The sequence below is a fragment of the Chrysemys picta genome, chromosome 1 (genome assembly GCF_011386835.1).
Source record: "Chrysemys picta bellii isolate R12L10 chromosome 1, ASM1138683v2, whole genome shotgun sequence".
NCBI classification, from domain to species: Eukaryota; Metazoa; Chordata; order Testudines; family Emydidae; genus Chrysemys; species Chrysemys picta.
The window spans coordinates 28,492,588-28,514,713 of NC_088791.1; the positions used below are offsets into that span (position 1 = coordinate 28,492,588).

The following is a 22,126-nucleotide window of genomic DNA, read 5'->3' on the forward strand; positions in this document are numbered from 1 at the left end:
GCATCCGCTTCGCAATCCACAAACATGGTCTGTGGAAATAAAGCAAATCTCTGCAGATTTGTGGGGATCTACCAATTAGCTCTCTCCATCCAACCACACTACCCTATCCTGCATTGGCCAAGGTTCTGCTCTTACTGCTACATTCCATCAGGCAGCTTCTTCCTCTACACAGCCAGAGGTAGAATTGTGAGGGAAGTCTGCTCACAGAAGCAAGCAAAATGAGTACATAGACTAAAAGTTACAGCAATCCATGTTTATTAGAGACTGTTCTTGCACCAGTAAACTTTTTTTGCTTTAAAGTCTTTACAGATGGAAAGAGACAATTAAGGCAAGACACAAAGATCAAGAGATGTATGTACCATTACACCTGTCCTGGCTTTGAAAGAAAGAAAGATTATAGAAATATTTGCTGTTTAGAGTGTATAGCCCCAGTAACTGTTTATCATGGTGTCTGCAAACTTAAATATTTAGACATCTTTGTTGGACAATTCACATGGAGAAATAAATGAGGTAACAGTAAGTCAGATGTGTCTGACTACACAAATCTCTCATGGGAAGATTGTCTATTTACCAGGATCAAGATTTGACTATTAAACAAGTGTTAACTAAGACTTGTACATATTAATAAGAGACAACAGCTGGAGATGTCTGTCACTAGGTAGACAACAGTCCTATGCACCTCCCATTGCTCTGTTTGGACTCATTTCCATAAATCAAAAACAATAAGTTTACTGATGGGGGTCAGCGTTAGTGTCTACAGTATCTCTCAAACTTACAACTATGCTTTATAGCTCAGACTTAAACAAAAACACCCCCACCCAACCTAATTTCTTAACTCTTCTATTCCTAAATTATGCCACAGAAGTTTGACTTGCAGCTTTACTAAGTGTTTTTGGAGATTGTCCCAAATTATGCAGTAGTTACAGTGAACATGTAAACACCCAACAAGTCTCTAATGTTGTACTTGCAGACAGACATTGAACTGTCTATACTAGATTCCCCCTCCTCCCCCCAAAAAAAACCCCCCACACACCAACAATATACAAGAAAATTACAGAATGATGCCAGAATCATGCTACCAGATATGACTAAATTTTTTTAGAAAGCTTATCTGTGCAAAGTTATTAGTAGGTAACCTCTGAATGACAAATTTAATATTGGAATTCCAAACATCCTAAGCTAAGTAGTTTTTTCAATTGAGAAATCAGTCACATTACAGAATCCAAATCAGTTTCTTCCCACAAATGTTAACTAGAACCACTTCCTGAAAAGGTGTGTATGTGTGAGGGAGTATTTGCCAAGATACTTAGGAGGGTCTGAACATTTTTAAATGAAGAAACTGCACTCATTTTAGAGTCATAATATATTTCAGTGTAAGATGCTTGAAAATTTACATCCATATTTCTGTGAGACATGCTTTAAGTAGAAAGCATTAATTTGTTTAAACTATTAGTTACTACAAAAATAAACTGCAGTGACGCCAAGTTGTTGGCAGTAGGATGCAAAATGGATGCTCTTTATGAAGTATCCTCATCAGCTTACTAATTATATTCCTGTTGTTGGTGGATAGATTCCTGAGCTTTGGGGAGTGGAGTTTGATGGGTTATGCAAGCTGGTCTCCTTGTATACAAACCAAGCATTTCCTCCCCACAGAATCATGTTAAGTAATCCAAAAACCTAGCGGGAGTTTAAAAAAAAAATAGATTACTATATATAATAATATTAAACTCTTGTGGAGCACAAATTTGAAGCTAGCAAGCCAAACAGTTTGGCTTGCAACACTCCTTTAGAGATTTAAACCTGCAAAGTGTTTTAAATATTAAGTTAATTGATCCTCTTTCCACAGGGATCTACTCATTAGTAGGCCGATTTCTCCATGAGTTAGCAGTGAGAGTTATGGCTAACGAGCATCCTCATTATAGAGATGTAGGACCACGGTCACCAATATGCAAGGAATTATGCAGTTCCTCCATTCACTGAATGGAAACTGCATGTGCTTAATCCCTTAATGCATGCCTGATCTCCACTGGCCTAGTGAGCAAGTGCAAGATCACTTTTGAATCCAGATTCTTACCGTTTAATACAATGTACTCTTGGCCACACTCCTTATGCTTTAATAAAGGGGGAGAGTAGGGGAGAAGCTTGTTATCCATCACCACAAGAATACTGCGCAATTCCCAGCCCCTAAAAAGAGCTTTCCTTAAGTCTCTTTGTTTTGGGGTATATGGAGAAGTTTGTAACAGTTTCTACAAAGGCCATGTTCAACACCTAGATATAGAAGTCAGGCAGTATCTAGTTTACTCCTACCGGAGACACCACACATGAACTTAAAAAATAAATCCACTTGGGGCTTCTTCACACTCGCTGAGAGTGGCTATGGAGAGAAGTAATGTGGAAGCTTAAGAGATTCCCAAATGACCTAATTTGCAGAAAGATGGCTTTCAATTACACAGATTTGCCAAGAACAGTTTTAAGAGGAAACAACTGTTACTTTGGTTAGTGCTTTCAGCGGCAGATTAGTCACTGGGCCCCCGAGGCCTGTGCTCAGGGGCCTCCGCCAACTGGGGGACCCCCAAAGCCCTGGGCAGGTGGGGAAAATCCCCATGCTCCCAACCTTGCTCCCCCAACCCCATTCCCTGGTGGCCATGCCAGGTGTGGAGGCAGGGGAAGCCCCTAGTGCCCCCCATCCCCAGCAGAAGCCGAAGGGAGAGAGCAAGGGAAGCCCCAGCACAGGGACCCAGGCTGCAGCCCCAGGACTGGAGGAGCTCTCGCTACCTGCTGTAGCCTGGGGCCACAGCAGGGGGACAGAACTTCTCTGGTCTTGAGGCCGCAATTTGGGGGCAGAATGGGCAGGGCCATGGGCACGGTCATATGTGGAGGAGGTGGAACAAGTGCAGAATAGGGGCGGGACCACAGGTGGAAGGGGTGGGGAGGCCCTCACCCCACTTGCTATGGCCCAGGGTCCTAGGAAACCTTAATCTGCCTCAGAGTGCTTTGCTTAAGGATGAATAGCATACATGACTGGTAACCCATGATGGAATTTCAGTAAAACTAAAAATGGGCACAACATAGAATACCATCAAGTGTGTATTGCAAGTTCAGGTGCAATACAAGCAAGGTAAGGATGCTATAAGTCTTGACATACATACCACAGACAGATTCAGAGTTCCCATGCTGGTAACAGAGGCAAACAAACAAGTTACTCCTGGTAATTTGCAAGATGCAATTTCCTGAACAATGCTGGGACCAGTGGATATTTTTATATCAGTAAGTGCCTTAGCCCAGGCTGAAGTGCTGACCAGCCACAGAAAAGCAGCCATGACAGTAATAACCAAGTCCTAGAACAAAAGACAACTGTCAGTCAATTACCACTTCCACAACAGAATTAAACACACTTTCCAGTTAAGGGAAAAGTGAAAAATTTTATCAGACTTACAGTCAAGATACAACATTGCATATCTAGCTATTAGACAGTGAGTGAGGTAATATCTTTAGTGGACCAACAAAGTTGGTCCAAGACAAGCTTTTGAGCTAAACAGCTCTTCTTCAGGTCTGTAGCCATTGACTTACCTGTGTAAGCATATTAAACCAATTTAGTTAGGCAGTCTCAGATATATTGTGTTCACAAAGAAAAATAGTAAGTTACAGAACCAGTACTGTAACTGACTACAGAACTGTCTACACCCCCCCCTCTATACTAAAAAGGTTATAAGCATCTAACTTAGCAGTTGTTGACTAAAATATGCTGGCTAGCATATAAAAATATTATAATACAGTGTGTATTATTCACATCATATATTAGTGTGCATTAAACACCAACATTAGGCTATATTACGGTTCCAGCAGTTGTGCTTAAACTTCCTATACCATAATCCTGTTCACTTATGCCAAGTATCCAAGAACACCTTGCATTTGCTGAAGCAAGCATTTGGAATAAGCAGACAGGAAACTTGTCAAAAATCAAGATACATTCGTTCTGTGTCTTAGTGCAAGTTAGGGAAAGAAATATCTTCACAGATCAGTGCCTGAAATGCTAGTATCCAAAAGAAAGATAAGGAACAAAACAAGTTAGGGAACTGGAACAAACTGATGGGTTGGATTTTAGTGACATGTAAAGAAGTGTGTAACTTATAAAGTCAATCAATACCATCTGAAATGTGCAACTTGGGGAGCACACTTTTTGTATAAGGTGAACATAACATTGCTGCATGGGACTGCTCTGGGGAAATTGGTGTTGTATACATTTTTCCTGTACCTACTACATTAATACACCTGACTGATACCGGTTATTTGGTCTCAAGTATATTTCATAATGAACTAACCAAACGTAGTCAAGCAATTGACTGTACAATTTGTCAACACAGTTCAGATAGGATGAGTCCACTTCTCTCTAATTTGGAGGCCCGCACCCCCAAAAAGTTATTTAAAACATGGGCAGAACGTTAGGTATAGTTCAGTGTGATAAGTTATCCTAAACTTTCACCCCTACTTAGAATTGGCACAGAGGCTCAGGAGAATCAATTTGTGCTTGAGAACACAGTACTGATATTTTTAATATTAGATCTCCTGGTACACAGAGCTGAAAAATGTCATTCTGCTGTTTGAAGTGCTGCAGTTTTTAGTTGTCCATACGTAGACTCCGAACTATTCAGAGAATTGTCTATACTTTAGTGATGACCTTCACAAAATCCCCATGAGGCAGGAAGAGCGTTATTAAGTGTCTTGCCTAAGGTCACACAGAAAGTCTACAGAAAAGCCGATATCTGGGTTCCAAGCCAAGTCCCAGGCCTGACCCACCAGAAGAGCTATAACAGCATGTCAATTAGGGGTATAATTTTTTTTACACTAATGCAGTTATACTGGTATAAGCACTAGCACAACATTACTGGTTTAAAAGGTGCCTTATACAGATATAGCTTATTCCATTTTGGGGAGTGAAAAAAGCTATACCTATAGAACTATTTTTATACTGTTAAAATTGCATTCACATGTGGAGGTTTGCCATTTAACTATACTAATATAGCTCTTTCTAGTTTAGCCCTTAGCCACAAGACCCTCCTTTACAGATAGTCTCCCAGGCCACCAAGTCCTTTCACTGTGCCTCACAGTTTCCAATTTGTCCAAATGGTGCCTTAAGTTTGGGTAGTAAAAAGTAAAACTACTTCTAATTTTAATTTAATGTCCATGTTTTAGGAGGTATATCTGACCCCTAAATCTTACTGCCTTTAAAACAAAGCAAACATGTCTCTCATTGCAGTGTGAAAAAGCCTGCACAAAGGAAACTGCAGAATTGACAATATCCAGGGAGCTGTCAAGTTGCCCAAAATATTTTTCTGTAGTCTTAGGTGTTAAAAGACACACTAGTAGGGGAAATATTTTCATATTTAAATGAGATTTAAATTGACTGACCCTTTAAACTAAGAATTAATTTACTAGTTTTGCTATTTTAAGCAGCAAGAGCCAAAAACCAAAAGTCTGATTATAGCCACTCTGCAAAGATCAAAGATAAGATGACCTTCACAAGCACACTTAAAACATAAGTGTCAAACTTATTGCAAGTATTTCACACTGCAGACTTAGGCCTTCTTTCCGCAATCAGATTGTACTTGTGAACTTTGGAAACCACAGAAGTCCCATTGTCTCCAGCCAGCCACCATTGTAAACCCAACTGCAGAGTTAAGGTCCTATATTTCTAGTCATTTTATCTGCAGCAATCAATAGGAAAGCCTGTTTTCTGGAGCCATACTTGTAGTAAGATTCCCAATCTGGTAAAGTATTTAATGCCCATTCATGATTACAGCTGACTAGTCAGCAGATTTCAGTTAAAGAAGGATAATAATTTTAAACTAAAATTGGCTTAAGTTTTTATTTACATGTTAGTTCTTTAGCAATTTAAGACTGTAAAATGGAAAAGAGAAGACGGTAGAGTGGAAGTTCTATACATTTCTCCCAATTCTTCGAATTTCAAATTAGAAGTTTTCTTATTAAGAAGTGCTTATCTGTACTGAAACAAAACAAGTCCAGGGCCACACTAATGTCCTTACTGCGATAAACAGACAAGACTGATAAGCAATAAAGTTGGTCTGCAGCCAACAACTCCTTTCAATATATTGAACTTCCACAAGTCAAGAAATCTGAAATGCTTTGACCAAGCTACGCTCCTTTGTCCAGTTTTGTAGTTTGAAGTCAATGCGACTTGTGTTATTAGGTGCATTAAAACAAGACACCCAAGTAACTTATCACCCTCCACCCCCCAAAAAACCCCCACAACAAACCCACCCCCAAAACAAATCTTTACAAGCCAAAACATTAATTTTTGTGTTTGCCTGTTTCTGTACCAAATTCATAGTAACATCATTGATTTAGTGGCAGCACTAAAAATTTACAAGTTTCAATAAAAGTTTATTTTGTTTTGAAATAATATTTTCTGCCACTTCATTGAGTTAATGAAGATGGCAGTATCAGGGGGTAAATCTAACACTTATGCACGTACTTAGCTTTTAGGATGAGCAGTCCCATTGAAGTCAGAGGAATTCATGTGAGTAAGTTACACACCAGTTAAAGAGTTTGCAGGATCTGTGCCTTAATCTTTGGTTTTCCTTTTCACTTACATTTTTTGTTACGTTTAATACAAAACCCCTTCCAGTAAATAGCATTTAAAATGCCGTACCCTTTATAAATTTAGCTTGTTTATATTTTAATCTAAAGTTGTAGTGGCAACAGTTTTCAACTTAATTTTACAAAGAAGTAACTTGATTTTTTTTAAAAATCAGTGATGTTTAATAAACCCAAGTGATTTTAAACCATTCCACACTGTACCACTTGACAATTTAAGTTTAATGCTTAAACATGCCTGTGCTGAGCAGAAATCATTTTTCCTTTCAGTGGTTTTAAAAACTGACTAAAATAGCTTAGTGTTAGTTACTTACAATCAATGGGATTTTGCCAGTGTTCCGATACAGGTGCATGTACCCAACATATAGTACAAGGGCAGCAATACAGTAAAGGAATACCAAGACTGCAAAAGTAACAAAGAACTGTGCAGAAGAGGAGAAGTTGCCCACAAGGTGAAAGTCAGTCCAAGTGCCACTGCATCGTGTCGGATCTGGTGCACTAAACACAGCTGCATTCAACCTGTGGGGGGGAAAAAACAGTGCATTTTCCATAGCAAGACTTTGTTGCACAAGTGGAAACCTCAGTATCTTAGTGTTTTATGAGAACAATGCCATCAACACTCCCACTACATAAGGCATTCTTTAGATGAATAAATTGACCAGCAAATCAAGTGGCATAATACTCTCTCTCTCTCCACATACACATACACATACACATACACATACACATACACATACACATACACATACACATACACATACACATACACATACACATACACATACACATCCCTGCCTCACCTTAAAGACTTAGATTTTGCCACAAGACATATCACACTGTTTAAGCCACTCAGATTTGGAAATAAGCCTAATTTAACTGTACTTCATTTAAGTTTGCCAGCCTAAGCTAAAACAGTTAGATAAGAGCTTGCCAGCCAGAGGGCAACATCATTAGCTGTAGGTAAATGCAAGTGTTTAGGCTCCCCAACAGTTCTGCTGAGAGATTCAACTCAACCCTCATGGGTTACTGAATGGACAGCACAATAAATTTGCCCCCTCAAAGGGATGCCACCTTTGGGGCAGGGAGTCTTGCATCTTTTATACTAGCCATCAGCATCTGCTAAAGCTCCAACCCCACAGCCTGCTCTGCGCAGCTACAGCCCTCGATACCTGTCAAGCAGTTTACAGGATTGAGGCCTATGTTTATTAGGACTTCTTCTGGATGCTGGGAAAGAGGAGGAAACTTCACTCTTCTTCCTTCCCTATTTTTCTCCTAACCTTGCTGTTTATATTTGGCTGGGATTCCAATCGTGTTTTTTGGTCTCCCTCTCCTATTCCCACAGAAATATTGTTCTGTCTTTGCTGCAATTTGTTATGGGCAACTACCAAGCTTAATTGACTGTATTCATATAGAAATCAGCTGCTGGGGCACACAATGCCCCTATTCAATTCCTATTCAATACTTAAGCAAAATGCTATACCTAAAGGAAAAAAGTCTAAATTGGATCTCTCAATGGAATTAGAATTATTCAATAGATAAAATAGAAAGCATCTGTTAAAGATTTTAGAATTCCCTTCAAATTCTGTTTAAAGAATCAGCAATACTTTAATATTGAGATAACATGAAGGGTAACTTTCTTTTAAAGTCTAGAGATAGTTCTAATGATTCATGCACCACTAAAGTACATGCTTTCAGCTCATGATAATCATCAGGAAGGTGTATGTATCAATTTGGCAATATAATTTCTTGTCCCATCCACATAATCTGCAGAGAGATGGAGACAAACATGCTTTCAGTAGTTAGTTCCCTGATTTCACAAAGACAGACCATACATTGCAGGATGTTTGAATTAGCATAAGATATGCACTTAAAAAAAGGTAGATACCCACTATAATATGGAGGAAACAAGTGAACCCAATAAAATTAGTGGGCAGTGGTGATGACAGTAAGGAAGTGAAAGAATAGGCTCACCTGAATGGATAAGCAAAAGCAGCTGTAACTGTTTTGTTCACAACACCTTTACAAGAAACTAAAATTGTAGTTGTACCTTTATAAACTCCACAGGTGGCAAAAATAAAGATGGAAAAAATCTATAGAAATTGAAACAATATATTAGTGCTCTCAGACTGTCTGAAATCTAGTACAGTCCATCCATAATGGGAGGAAGACACCATTTATTCACATGTGTATTAAATGATTTCAGCATTCCCAAATAAGAGTTAGTGCATAGGGCTCCAGTAGCTAAGTTCTGATTCAAACAAATATTGTCATTGCCACAGCATTTCTCTACAAGTAGTGCCGTCCAGTTTCACCAGAATTACTCTCTTTTCATTTCAAAGAGAGGTGGTTTGGATTTAAGCACTCCCCTAGAGTCTAAAGAAAAACATGAAACCAACTTTAACCCCAAAGTGAAAACTAGTAGTCCTTATTTTACCTTTTTGCACTCACCAACTTTAAAGACAAATAAAGTTTTTAGTTTCACTAATCCAAGGCATTTGTAACACCTAGAGAGGTCTGCTTTTAAAACAGAGAATTATTTTTACCTTTCACTGCCTTTGTTAATTTGCATCAGTGAAATAGCAAGACACATGGCAATTACCCAGAGAAACAGGGCCTGCTTCAGAGATGCCAGCCCCCCACAACTCCAACTTCAAGTCAGTGAAAAACTACCTGTGCTTAGAACATTATTTATTAACATTCCCCTCCCAACCTCCACTGCCTCAAAAAGCAACAACAAAAATACAGGCCCAAGACTTCCACTGACAGGAAGCAGTTTCTACATAGATCTTGGTCAATAGTTCTGGTTTCCTCTTCCCCACCCCAACAAACAGAAGACCCACCACAGTGGCACAAATATGCTGCAGTTATATCAGTTTCTCTTTAAACAAGTGAAGCAGGCACAGCTCTGTCACAAATACCAGCTAAGAAGTTATTTTGTGGTGAAAATACTTTTAGTGGATAATAAGAGATTTGGCTAGTTCCTAGAGACACTACTAACTTGGAGAGCCAGGAGACCCTTCACCAACCAAGCCATGCCCAAGCCCACACCTGCAAGCACTTGGCCTCATCAACATCCCTACCCCATAGAAGAGGCTGCTGTTATCCTACAAGCCCAGCCCAGCAGGGGAGTTTGAAACCTACAAGGGGAATGGAGAGCCCTGAGGTGAGGGCTCTTGGCCTTTCACTCCCTTATGGCTCAGCTGCTCTAAGAAAAACCAACCCCCCAGCTCACCCTACCCCAGACTCACCCACTCAAGGACCTTAATGAAGCCAAGTGGCTCCAGCAGCGGGCTGAGGTTGACTTGAAGGCCAAGCATTTTCTGGGGAGAAAGATCAGTGAAGAAGGAAGAGACAGACAATGAGGCCTGCAAGCAACCCCCTGGCTTGAGCAGCCCACACATAAACCACTCACTGCTTGCAGCCAGAGAGTGGCCCTCTGCTGATCCCTATAGGGCCTGCCTGACCAGGCCCCGCCCAGCCACTCTCTGGAGCCAGTCCTGCCTCACCCCAACTGTCACCTCACAATGGGGCTGGGTGAGTGGCAGCTGCAGCTGGCCCCGCCCAGTGCTAGTGTTGCCTCCCTATTTCAAGGCTTCTACTTACATGGCTGAGAGCTGCCTAAGGGCACACTCTGGTGGGGAGAGCCTCACTATTGCTTAAAGGCTTAGGGTATCAGGATGTGTGCAAGGATCCCACTGCCAGTTAGGGCCCTTCTGTGGGCATGAGGGCTCTGCTGTCACTTGAGGCAGCCTTGACATATCCAAAGGATGGTAGAATTAGCATCACAGCCATTGTAAGAGTTGTCAGACAAAATCTGAGGGAGGTTGGAGCTTGTCAGATGCGGCCCTAAGTGAATGGGGGTGAGGAAGGCTGCTAGCCTGAGGTGGGGCTGGTTCTCCTGGCATGGATGGCTTGTGGAGTGAGGGGGACATTGGTACTCCTGGGGTCAGGGCCGGCTCCAGGTTTTTTGCTGCCCTAAGCGGGGGGGAGGAAGAATGCTGGCCCTTGAAAAGAGCTGCCCCCAAAGGGCGGAGTGCCGCCCCTTGAAAAGTGGTATTCAGCTCCAGGGGTTGAAAAGTGCCACTACTACAAGGGGTGACAAAGCCAGCTCCATTACAGCCCCATCTGAGCCCTGTCTCAGAGCCAAACCTTGTGGGCAAAGTGAACAGTCCTTCTCAGATTGGATGAAGGGTGGTAGGAGTGGAATAAGGGCAAAGGCAACGGCCACTGCAGCCACAGCTATAGAAGGAGTTGCAGGCAACAAGCTACTTCTTTCACTTACCTGGGCTCCAGCTGGATCCCAGTGACTGTGTGAGAACTGCTGGTTTAGGGGGCTCCCTATGGGTGTGAAGGCTGGTGGTTCAGAAGCTTTATTCAGTCATAAAATAGCTGAAAAAAATCATCCCATGACCCACCGTAAGCAAAAGACTGTGGGATTTGGATTTTGTTGGTTATGGATCAAAAAGTGGGGTGGAGTGGAGAGGCAGTCATGCTGGGACAGTCCACTGGGTAAATGTTCCAATGCCCTGTCCCTTGCCTTCTCCAGCTTAAGGAGGACACATGCAATAGCTGCCCGGCCTGGCAGCCTCCTCACTTTTTTCCTTGGCTGGCATCTTCTCATTCACTCTCACTTGTGCCAATGAGCATAACGACTCTCTCACACACACAACATAGTATTTGAAGTCACATAATTTATCCCTGTGTGTCATCACTTGATGCACTTATCCTTGCGAGATACATGCCCCCACTACAGCTCATAAAATGAATAGAGTAGGATCATTTGACATTAAATGCAAGTGAGGCTTGATATTGTAGTTGTATTATTCTTCTGTTAGTATCTATAAACTTCTGTTGGACCTGATTTAATTCCTGGCATGCCAGTGTTGTTATTAAAGCAATGCTGTAGATATTCCCACCCTTGGGAAATTTTAAGAAAAATGCTATTGTAGACAAAACCCCCAGGTGAAGAATGGCTCCTTTGCATTTGGCCTCAGCTCTGCTTACAAAAACCCATAATGGACTTTGGTTGTGCACCTCTCTGCCTGGTGCCTCCAGCAGAAAAGAATGGGCTAACTAATATAGCCTCACAATCCACATGGTATATTTCCCTGTGACTTTTAAAAAAGATCTTTCCTCCGCTAATCCTACATTCTACCCCAGAGGTATTTTGGCAACATATACTCTATGTCTTCAGCATAAGCAACACAATTTTGTGCAGAAACCTAAACTAGGAAACCTAATTGGTGACCTAGATACTATTAATAGAACTGCATTTATTAAAAAGCCTAAACAAAGACATTCATTTTACAGAGTGCTGTAAAGTTTGCTGGGTTCAGGCTCAGATATTTAGTGGGAGTCAGTTCCCAAAGCAAGGATCTGCTACTAAGAAAGTCCTGTCCCTCACTGTCATTGGCTTCATACCCTTGTGAGACAGATTGCCAAAATGCTTCCTCCAAAAACATATCTCAACCTCTGAGATAATTGGGACCCGAACACCTAAAATCTTTTTAGTTTGCGACCAGGACCTTGAATTACAGCTAGCAGCCAGTATAGAGCACTGGTGTAACATGTTCTTCTCAGTCTGTCCTGCTCATTTTGAACTAGCTGAAGCATTTGGGTAAGCCCAAAAGTAAGCTTAAAGGTAAGCCCCAGGAAGAGTGTTGTTAATAGATGAGCCTCGGTGCTTAATTTGTAGTGCAAGAGGTGCTGGGGCTCAAGCAAGTTTTTTACTTTCATAACTGACAGGGCAATCCCAGAGATGCTGGGGCTATGAACTGCCAAGCCTAGAAGTGCCAGGGCTCAGCCCTGGCAAACTCTGGCACAAATTAAGCATTCACATACCTAAATTATTAAAACCAGCTCCTGGAAAGTGGCCATAATATCAGTCACTGTTAATTTAAGGGATGGAATACATCAAATATATGTATTTTCATGCATTATGGTAACTGCAGTGAAGCAATACAGTAGGGCAACTTACTCCAGCCATTGTCTAATTGAATACTGCATGCAGATGTGGTCGCCCCATCTCAAAAAAGATATATTGGAATTGGAAAAGGATCAGAAAAGGGCAACAAAAATGATTAGAGGTATGGAACGGCTTCCATATGAGGAGAGATTAATAAGACTGGGACTTTTCAGTTTGGAAAAGAGACAACTAAGGGGGGATATGATAGAGGTCTATAAAATCATGACTGATCTGGAGAAAGTAAATAAGGAAGAGTTATTTACTCCTTCTCATAACACAAGAACTAGGGGTCACCAAATGAAATTAATAGGCAGGTTTAAAACAAACAAAAGGAAGTATTTCTTCACACAACGCACAGTCAACCCGTGGAACTCTGCCTGAGGATGTTGTGAAAGCCGACTATAATAGGGTTAAAAAAAAGAACTGGATAAATTCATGGAGGATAGGTCCATCAATGGCTATTAGCCAGGATAGGCAGGGATGGTGTCCCTAGCCTCTGTTTGCCAGAAGCTGGGAATGAGCAACAGGGAATGGATCACTTGATGATTGCCTGTTCTGTTCATTCCCTCTGCGGCACCTGGCATTGGTCACTGTTGGAAGACAGGATTCTGAGCTAGGTGGACCTTTGGTCTGACCCAGCATGGCCGCTCTTATTCATAGATTCATAGATTCTAGGACTGGAAGGGACCTTGAGAGGTCATCGAGTCCAGTCCCCTGCCTGCATGGCAGGACCAAATACTGTCTAGACCATCCCTGATAGACATTTATCTAACCTACTCTTAAATATCTCCAGAGATGGAGATTCAACAACCTCCCTAGGCAATTTATTCCAGTGTTTAACCACCCTGGCAGTTAGGAACTTTTTCCTAATGTCCAACCTAGACCTCCCTTGCTGCAGTTTAAGCCCATTGCTTCTTGTTCTATCCTTAGAGGATAAGGTGAACAAGTTTTCTCCCTCCTCCTTATGACCCCCTTTTAGATACCTGAAAACTGCTATCATGTCCCCTCTCAGTCTTCTCTTTTCCAAACGAAACAAACCCAATTCTTTCAGCCTTCCTTCATAGGTCATGTTCTCAAGACCTTTAATCATTCTTGTTGCTCTTCTCTGGACCCTTTCCAATTTCTCCACATCTTTATGTTCTAATTAGCACAGCACAGGAATGAATATGTATAGGGCAGGCTTCATTTGTTGTTGGTTGGTAATATTGGCAGAAATGTCAAAATTTTAGTGTACTGTACTGTCACCTCTATTACATTCCATTTTGATTCTTTTACTGCCCTCATTATAGTAGTATCTGACTGCCTTCCAGTTTTGTATTAAACAATATTAGAGAAACAAGGTGGGTGAAGTAATGTCTATTATTGGACCAACTTCTGTTGGTGAGAGAGAGAGAGAGAAGCTTTTGAGCTACACAGAGTTCTTCTTCAGGTCTCAGATCTCTGTAGCGCAAAAGCTTGTCTCTCTCACCAACAGAAGTTGGTCCAAAAAATGATATTACTTCACCCACCTTGTCTCTCTACTGTCCTGGGACTGACATGACTACAACACCACTGCATATTAAGCAATATGACTAACATTGGTCACAAATGGTTTGTTCTTCCTCTCATCCTCTTCCCAGGGCAGAAGTGTATGTGCTATGTAGGATTTTGTTCTGGTCGAATTTTTGTTTGTTTTTTTAGGCACATGATGCTCTGGGTTTTTGTTAGAGCAGGCAAGGTCAGAGAAGTGCACATTGCACTTGGAGCAGAAGGTGCTGAGGGTTGTGATGTTCCTTAGTTCCTCAGGAAGCCCTTTCTACAGTCCCAGACTGGCCCCTGAGGAAGCTCAGTTTCCTACATAAACAAACTATACCCTTATAGTAGAAAGTTCCATTAAGGCTGAGGATCAGAGTTGTCAACCACAGTCTTCAGCCCAGAACTTCAGCTGATTTTTTAGATATGCTGGGGCGAGGCCATTGAGCACCTTGAAGATAAGGACTGAGACCTTGACTCTCATTCTGGGGAAAGGAAGTGTAGAGCATGGAGGACAGTGCTTGTCGATAATTACCCCCATAACAAAATCAATCGAGTTAAACCATGGATAAATTTAGCCCTATAGGAACAAACCCACAACAGAAACCTGAAAGTCTCTTTGGATCCATCCACACAGCCAGATCAACACAACAATGCCATAACTATGTAACAATAACTCCGTTTGGTCTTGCCTGTTTAGATGGGACCAAATTATATTCATTACCATGTTATGGAACTATGTTGCAGCCTGTACATTCTGTAAAGGCTGTAAAGACAACCTGTAGGCAGACATGCCAAACCTGTGGGAAAAAACACAGAAATCGGGCTTGTTTTTGGTTTAATTGGCTTGTGAGTTGCTTGTTGGCTAGTTTTTAGCTTGTTGCTTGTTTGGCTTGTAGCTTTTTGTTTTTTTGATCGGCTCCTGGCAAGCAGGGGTTGGGGGGGAAAGAGGGGGAGAGATTCAGGGGTGCACAGTGGGCCCACCACAGTCCCAGACTGCACGCCCAGGGGGGATCTAGTCACATAGGGTGTTGGGGTTCTTAGGGATTGGCTTGTTTTGGCCTTGTTTTAAAATGGGATTAGCTTGATTTTTGGCTTACTGTGAAAGTCGGGCATGTGAAAGTTGGCAACTGTGCCTGTAGGGCAGAAGCAGGTTTTGCCTCTTTACAAGCAACCTCCTTCCCCTCCCCCCCCCCCCGAAAAAAAACCCAGAAAAGTATTAATCAATTGATGTAGAATCTGAACGTCCATTCACATCTTCTAAGAATTTATCACATTCCAACCTATAGCTTCTGACCCCTTCATAAACCTTCAGTTAGCTAAACAGTAGCTGAGACTGACAGACCTTTCCTATGGAAGAGTATCTATGCCCTCTTGTGGCTACATCACACATTAAGCCTTTAAACAAAAAATCCTGGAGATGCACTGCTGAGAACTCAGACCATCTGGAACAGGGGTTGGCGACCTTTCTGAAGTGATATGCCGAGTCTTCATTTATTCACTCTGATTTAAGGTTTCGCGTGCCAGTTATACATTTTAACATTTTTAGACAGTCTCTTTCTATAAGTCTATAATATATAACTAAACTATTGTTGTATGTAAAGTAAATCAGGTTTTTTAAATGTTTAAGAAGCTTCATTTAAAATTAAATTAAAATGCAGAGCTCCCTGGACCGGTGGCCAGGACTCGGGTAGTGTGAGTGCCACTGAAAATCAGCTCGTGTGCCGCCTTTGGCATGCATGCCATAGGTTGCCTGCTCTGGAATATTAAAGCAAAATGGCCACTATGTTTAATGAGTTAAGCAGAAGTATAAAAGGTAGAGATGGGAGATCTATTTGGACATTTTGTTCATCCCCTGCCCCAGGCCAATGCAGGGTTGTTCTGAATGTATGCTGAATATAAAGTCTTAGTCTAGTTTAAATGACTCGAGCAATGGGGCTTCTATCACTTGCTTTGAAAGCCTAGTCCATATTCTAATAGACCTCTCTGCTAGGAAATTTTCCTTCACTCATTTTCATCCCAAAACTTCTAGGTGGACCCCACTAAACAATTCCTCTCCCTTATCCTATTCCTCTCCCCTCCTAACTGTCATTTAGCTAACAAGGGCATAGTTAAGATAGTTTAAGATTTCTTAAAAATCAACATTTTCAGCCCTTCATTCATTTTGTTTTTCTTCCCTGAAGTCCTTCCAAGTAGTTGAGATCTGGTATTGAGATACCCAGAACTGCATTCTAGAGGCAGACTCATAAATTCAAAATAGAGAAAAACTATCACTTCCCTAATCCATTATATCTTGCCTCTCCATGTGCAGCTGAAAAGCACATCAGAATAGTTTTTTGCTACCAATTACCATACATCCAGGGTTTCCCCTAAACAGCGTCTTTTTTTAGCCTTCTTTCTCTGTCCAGGGGGATTTTAAGAACAACAGGGAATGTCCGGCATTTTTGCAGAGCAGACAAGCTGCAGCTCAGAAAGAGCCCCAGTTAGTCTGTTTCCTGACCAGGGAAGCACTGACTGACAGGGGTCTCTCAGAGCGGCACTGACTGACAGCGTCACTGCATCCCGGGCTTGCACCAGCTGCCTGCCATGTGTAAATAATTTATATCTTTAGTAAAGAATATCTTATTTAAGGCAATGGTGAGGTTTGTCCTGCGGGGCCCCCTGCAAAGCTCAATTCCGGGGCCCCTACTTGTGAACTCACATATACAATGTGTGAAAGGTCACGCTGTGAGGAGATGACATTTTGAGCCCTAGGTAGCACTAACCAGGATGGAGCAACTGACACCTAGCTGGCTTTCAGGGGCCCTTCGCTGCTTTGGGGCTCCCTGCAATTGCATGGCTTGCAGGTGACTAACGCCACCACTGAGTTAAGGAACTCCTATTTCACTTTTATAATGAATTATAGACGTTCGTTAACTCCTCCCTTCAAGTTTTCCTATGTTGTCTGACAACAATCTCTGAAAAATAATCACACTTCTAATTTTGAAAGTAATCTGTTATCTGCATGTGGAGGATGTACATGGCAACATCTCCTAATAGCATGTTTGCTTGTCCAGTAACTGATCTGAGTACAGAGAAGAGGCAGAGCTGTGAGTGTGAGAGACTACAGGTAGAGACCCTGAACTTCCACTGCCTTGTTATAATTCTCCATAAAGTCCTGCCTCCTTTTTTCCTCACTATTTTCCCCACTTAGAAAATGTTTGCTACACTTAACAACAGTTTGACCAATTTTACATCTTCAGGCCCTTTATTCTTTGTTTCTGCCACCTTTCCTTGTTTCCATGGCCCAACTTGCATCTTTCTCCTCAGCCCAGCTGAAAGGGTAGACAGACAGACACAAAACAAAAACCCCCAAACCAAACCCAAAAGCAAATCAGATATGTTGCCTGATCAGCATTCTCCCTGCCTGCAATGAGGGAGGAAAATGCCTGTTCTGCAGAACAACATTAAACAAGAATTTAGGGCACAAAGTGAAGGGGAATCCAGTATCTTTCTCCAAGCACAAGGGGGACTCAGGATAGCAGATTGGCATTTGGTCTGCACTTCAGGGCTAAGAACACTATTCTTACATAAAGAGCCTGGGATCATTAAGAACTACAACTAGTCAGACTCTATTTTACTCTCACATAAAAGGCAGCACCTGGAGATCCCAATATTCCCCCAGAGATTACATTGAGGATCAATATTGAGTCAGAAAGAAGAGTACCACCTCCTTAAATACCACCAGCACTCTTGGGTTTTCCCATCCAAGTACTGACCAAGTCTGACTCTGCTTGGTTTGTAAGATCACAGGCTGAGGTGGTCTGGCTGCAACTATGCAGTTTAATAGAAGCTTGTTTAAAAGATGCTTGTTTTTTAGAATTGGTCTCTATTTAGTTCTTGAAATCTGTACTTCAATTATTCTATTGCTTGGTCCTAAGAAACTTTGGATGTGTGTTCCTCTGTTTCTAAAATGCACTATGGGTAGCACATGCTGTATCTGTTCATTTGGTCCTGCATAATACCTTTTCATTTGCAACTTCATACAAAGTAGATGATATTATTTGTATTACAGTAGTTCATAAAAGCACCATCCAAGGCTGTTGTTCCCTAGTACAAAGTGCTGTGTACACACAATAAGAGACAGATTGAGGAGTTTAAAGGATTATATAACTTTTATTTGACTCACAAATACAGCTTTCAGGCCTCAGATATCCTCTCATAATGTACTAGCTTTTTGGGCTAGAAGAGCTTGAAAGTATCTGCATTTTAATGTATTTAGAGTCACAGTGTTTAAGGCCAGAAGCAGCCACAGGTCATGTAGTCTGACCTCCTGCATATCCCAAGCCACCAACATCTCCAAGCACCTTTATACTATCCAGGTGGTTGGGGAAAAAAATTCAGCACCCACTTTATGCATTGGGCTGATATTGCTATGAACATTCCCTGCATTTCAAATCAAATCTGTTTGGCGGTTTATTTATAATTTCATTATACAGCTGAGTTGAATTCATTAGTTTGTCTTTTCTGAGATCATAGATATCCCCACAGTTGACTAAGAAAGGGTTAATGGCATGAATATGAAGTCATATTGTTTATGGTTTTGTTCTGCTATGAGTAATATTATTGACTTTGGCATAGTAGTCTCTGTTTTTCATGATTTCAAACCAGTATGTGGCATAAAATAAACCAAACAGAGGCATAAAATAAACCAAGATATCCCAGAGCAAACAGGACTATTACTACCATATGAAAATATTCTTAACACATTATTGGACTTAAAAAAGAACAACATTTTAGGGCTCAAGACCAATTATCTTAAAACAATATCTAAATACTGAATGTGATGTCAAAAAACAACAACAAAAAACAAAACACCAACCCCATCAACTTGAGGGTATAAATAGCGTGTGTATTTCAGATAGTCTTGACATAGAGTTGGCAACACAGGTCGGAATATGTTAAACCTAATCTTTTAAAACACACAATGATATTTTTAAAACACTTCAATTTGTGATAGAAGTGTAGAGAAATATCCTGAGTCTGAAATGACATATTCCGGATTAAAAAAAGCTGGAAGGTTTTGAGGACGATCAAGTTGTATGTAACTCTGCCAGGTGGAGCCGGCAGCAAGGAGGACTGGGTTCAAAAGCTAGGGGTTCTTTTTCAATGATACAAAACAGAAGTGGCTCGAGCCCCCTCCAGTAACCTGGGAAAATTACACACCACCCCAAGGTGCCTCTGAGAGGCAATAATTCCTCAGAGTCTGAGTGTAGAAAAGAAACTTTTAATAAAAGGAGGGAAGTCAGTTAACTAGGGAAAATGCAACAAGCAGAATTCATAAATACCCACCCCCAGAGTACGTAGGGCAGAGTTTTCTGTCTCATGTTCTTGAGTTCTACAACCAAAAGCTCCTGTATGTTGCCCCTCTCCGCTCCCTCACCATACCCCACTCACAGTGGTTGTCCTTGGTCAGTGAGGTCCTAGGGTTCAGAGATGCATCTGTATGAATTCACCTCCCACCCAGGGAAGAAGGCACCTAGCTTGCTCTGCCATCTGAGCACTTGCTCTGGCTGGCCGCCCCGCCAGCCAATGTTCCTCACTGCCTGGCCGCCCCGCCAGCCGACTGCTTGCCACTTTGGCCAGCTGCCCATCGGTTACCTTCTGCTGCCACCTGCCTCTCTGCTGTGACCTCTCTAGGTCAGTCTCTTAGTGATTTTCAGTTCTTTGCAGGCTGGGCAGAAACACTACCCCACCACAAGTGATTTTAGCTTACTGAATATTTGACATAACAAAAGGCTCCTACTGAAGCCTATTTAGCTCTATCTTTGAATGGTAGGGAGGAACAGGTTAAACCAGACTGTGGACCCTTAGAGAGAGTCCACACCTCCTGGCTGGGACACCTGTCCCTACCCCCTCTTACTTTTACAGGGCTCTGGCATTTGAGCCCCTGGTTTAACGAGTACCTTTCATCTGAGGGTGACCTCCTCATGTGGGACAGGTTAAGCACAGTTCTGCTCCCCTTTATTCATACAATAAAGACAACAACATTGATAACAGCATTTCCTACCCCTGCATTCAGTACTAAAGTGATTTGTAACCCAACACCAGCCAAAGTTGATCACTTTGAGCAATACAACTCTATCTGCTGGATATCTTGGCAGAGTAGATGTGTTCATGCAAATACACTTTGCTCCTGAAGTCTCTCCTCCTCCCAGCTAGCTGTCAGGGGGGAACTCATTCAGACCCTGCTTTTATACATATATGCATACACATACACTAATAGTGGATGTTGGCTGTATATTGGACTTTAGTAACAAATATTCACAATGAATAATATGACCAGTTCTACAACTAATTTATCCTTGTGACAATAATCACTGGAAACAGTTTTCAGAGTAGCAGCCGTGTTAGTCTGTATCCGCAAAAAGAAGAACAGGAGTACTTGTGGCACCTTAGAGACTAACAAATTTATGTATCCGAAGGAGTGGGCTGTAGTCCACGAAAGCTTATGCTCTAATAAATTTGTTAGTCTCTAAGGTGCCACAAGTACTCCTGTTCTTCTTTTTACTGGAAACAGTGGATACTGACTTCTGCCATGTAACAGAGTTATAACCTTTTATAATTCTAACCAGTGTCATGAGGCCGAGTCAAGAAACAAAGATCAATCTCTGAAACAGCACAAATACCTTACTGAAGAGTTTAAAATAGTGGGAAATTAGGTTTCACGTACCTGGGTTGAAGAGCCATCTACAAATGCAGATGATCAATGGATGGATAGTTTGTCTACAGAACAGGATGCGCCAAGTATTCTTAAAGAATCTGATGAGGTGTTTAAAGGAATGGGATGCACTGAAGATAGTATAATATATAGATCCAGTTTGCAAAAATTAAAGTCCCAATAGTACTAACAAATAAAGCAAAAGCTGAACTAGACTGAACAAATTAGATGTTTTGGGGGAGGGATAGCTCAGTGGTTTGAGCATTGGCCTGCTAAACCCAGGGTTGTAAGGTCAATCCTTGAGGGGGCCACTTAGGGATCTGGAGGGGGAAGAAAAAAAACAAACAAACAAACCTGCCAAGAACAGTATTTGGTCCTGCTAGTGAAGGTAGGAGACTGGACTCAATGACCTTCTAACATCCCTTCCAGTTCTTTGAGATAGGAATATCTCCATATATTATTTTTATTATTGAGCAAATTCAGATATCTGACTGAGTTCAAGATATAGTCACCAGGGGAAAAAACCAACCAAGAATAAAAAACTCCCTATAAAATTGTGTAGACCTAAGAGATTTGAATATGACTATTAAGCACAAGTGCTACCCCATGACAATATTCAGGAGATCCTGTCTAGACTTCAAAATGAAAGAGTACTTTCAGTTTTGGATGCAAACCAAGGGTTTTGACAAGTGCAACTTGATACAGAAAGCACAAACTGTACTTTTGGCAGATATAGGCGAATGACTTCCCTTCAGGATTGCTTCAGCCCGTGATGTGTGTAACAGTAGACAGGGAAGTAAATGGATATTTACCCTTCCATGTGACTGGGTAAAACCTTTTTAAATGTGACCCACATCATGTGATCAGAGCCAGGAAATAGAAATCAGTTATTTACCAGCACTCCTATTTGACACACTCCTTTTCCATGTTGTGGGAAGAAAATGAAATCTTTGACAAAATGGAGCAAACAAAGCTACTTAAACTCGTTACTTGGGAAAGGAACCTGGCAGGAAACGGAAGAAGCAAGCAATATTGCAGAGAAAAAAATCTTCCACCCTGCTGCCTGCCAGGCAGGCCCAGAGCCTCTAATGCTTGGGTTAAATAATAATAAGTTTTTTTGTGCAGAAATGACTCCAGCTTAACCAATCTTTGTGTCTGAGAATCTTCTTAATTTCTACATTTTTTGAAAATGTTTATGCTCCCTCAGGCCCCAGCAGGTAGCTTGAGCCGCAACAGGACAAAGCAGGCCTGTGTAAAATGGGCTCTTCACTCTACAAGGCCTTCCAGATGGGGGCCAGGTAACATCTTGATGCAGCAAGGAGAGAAGGGAAAGG

General features: G+C 41.6%; 1 protein-coding gene across 7 annotated transcripts in view; it reads right to left on the minus strand.

Annotated features, from left to right (window-relative positions):
* Positions 1 to 238: 238 nt before the first annotated feature.
* SYPL1 (synaptophysin like 1) overlaps positions 239 to 22,126 on the minus strand; it is a 33,850-nt gene continuing 11,962 nt past the window's right edge. For 2 of the 7 annotated variants that reach the window (XM_005292368.4, XM_065554077.1), the window contains 3 exons: positions 6,930 to 7,134; positions 3,150 to 3,338; positions 239 to 1,677 (listed from right to left, as the gene is read on the minus strand). In XM_005292368.4, the coding sequence (XP_005292425.3) occupies positions 1,546 to 1,677; positions 3,150 to 3,338; positions 6,930 to 7,134 (526 nt within the window). In that variant the 3' untranslated portion in view covers positions 239 to 1,545. Of the gene's footprint in view, positions 1,678 to 3,149; positions 3,339 to 6,929; positions 7,135 to 8,586; positions 8,706 to 9,613; positions 9,730 to 9,863; positions 10,158 to 22,126 lie in introns of those variants that run through there. The other 5 variants (XM_005292367.4, XM_065554098.1, XM_065554069.1 and 2 more) reach the window with 5 other exon arrangements.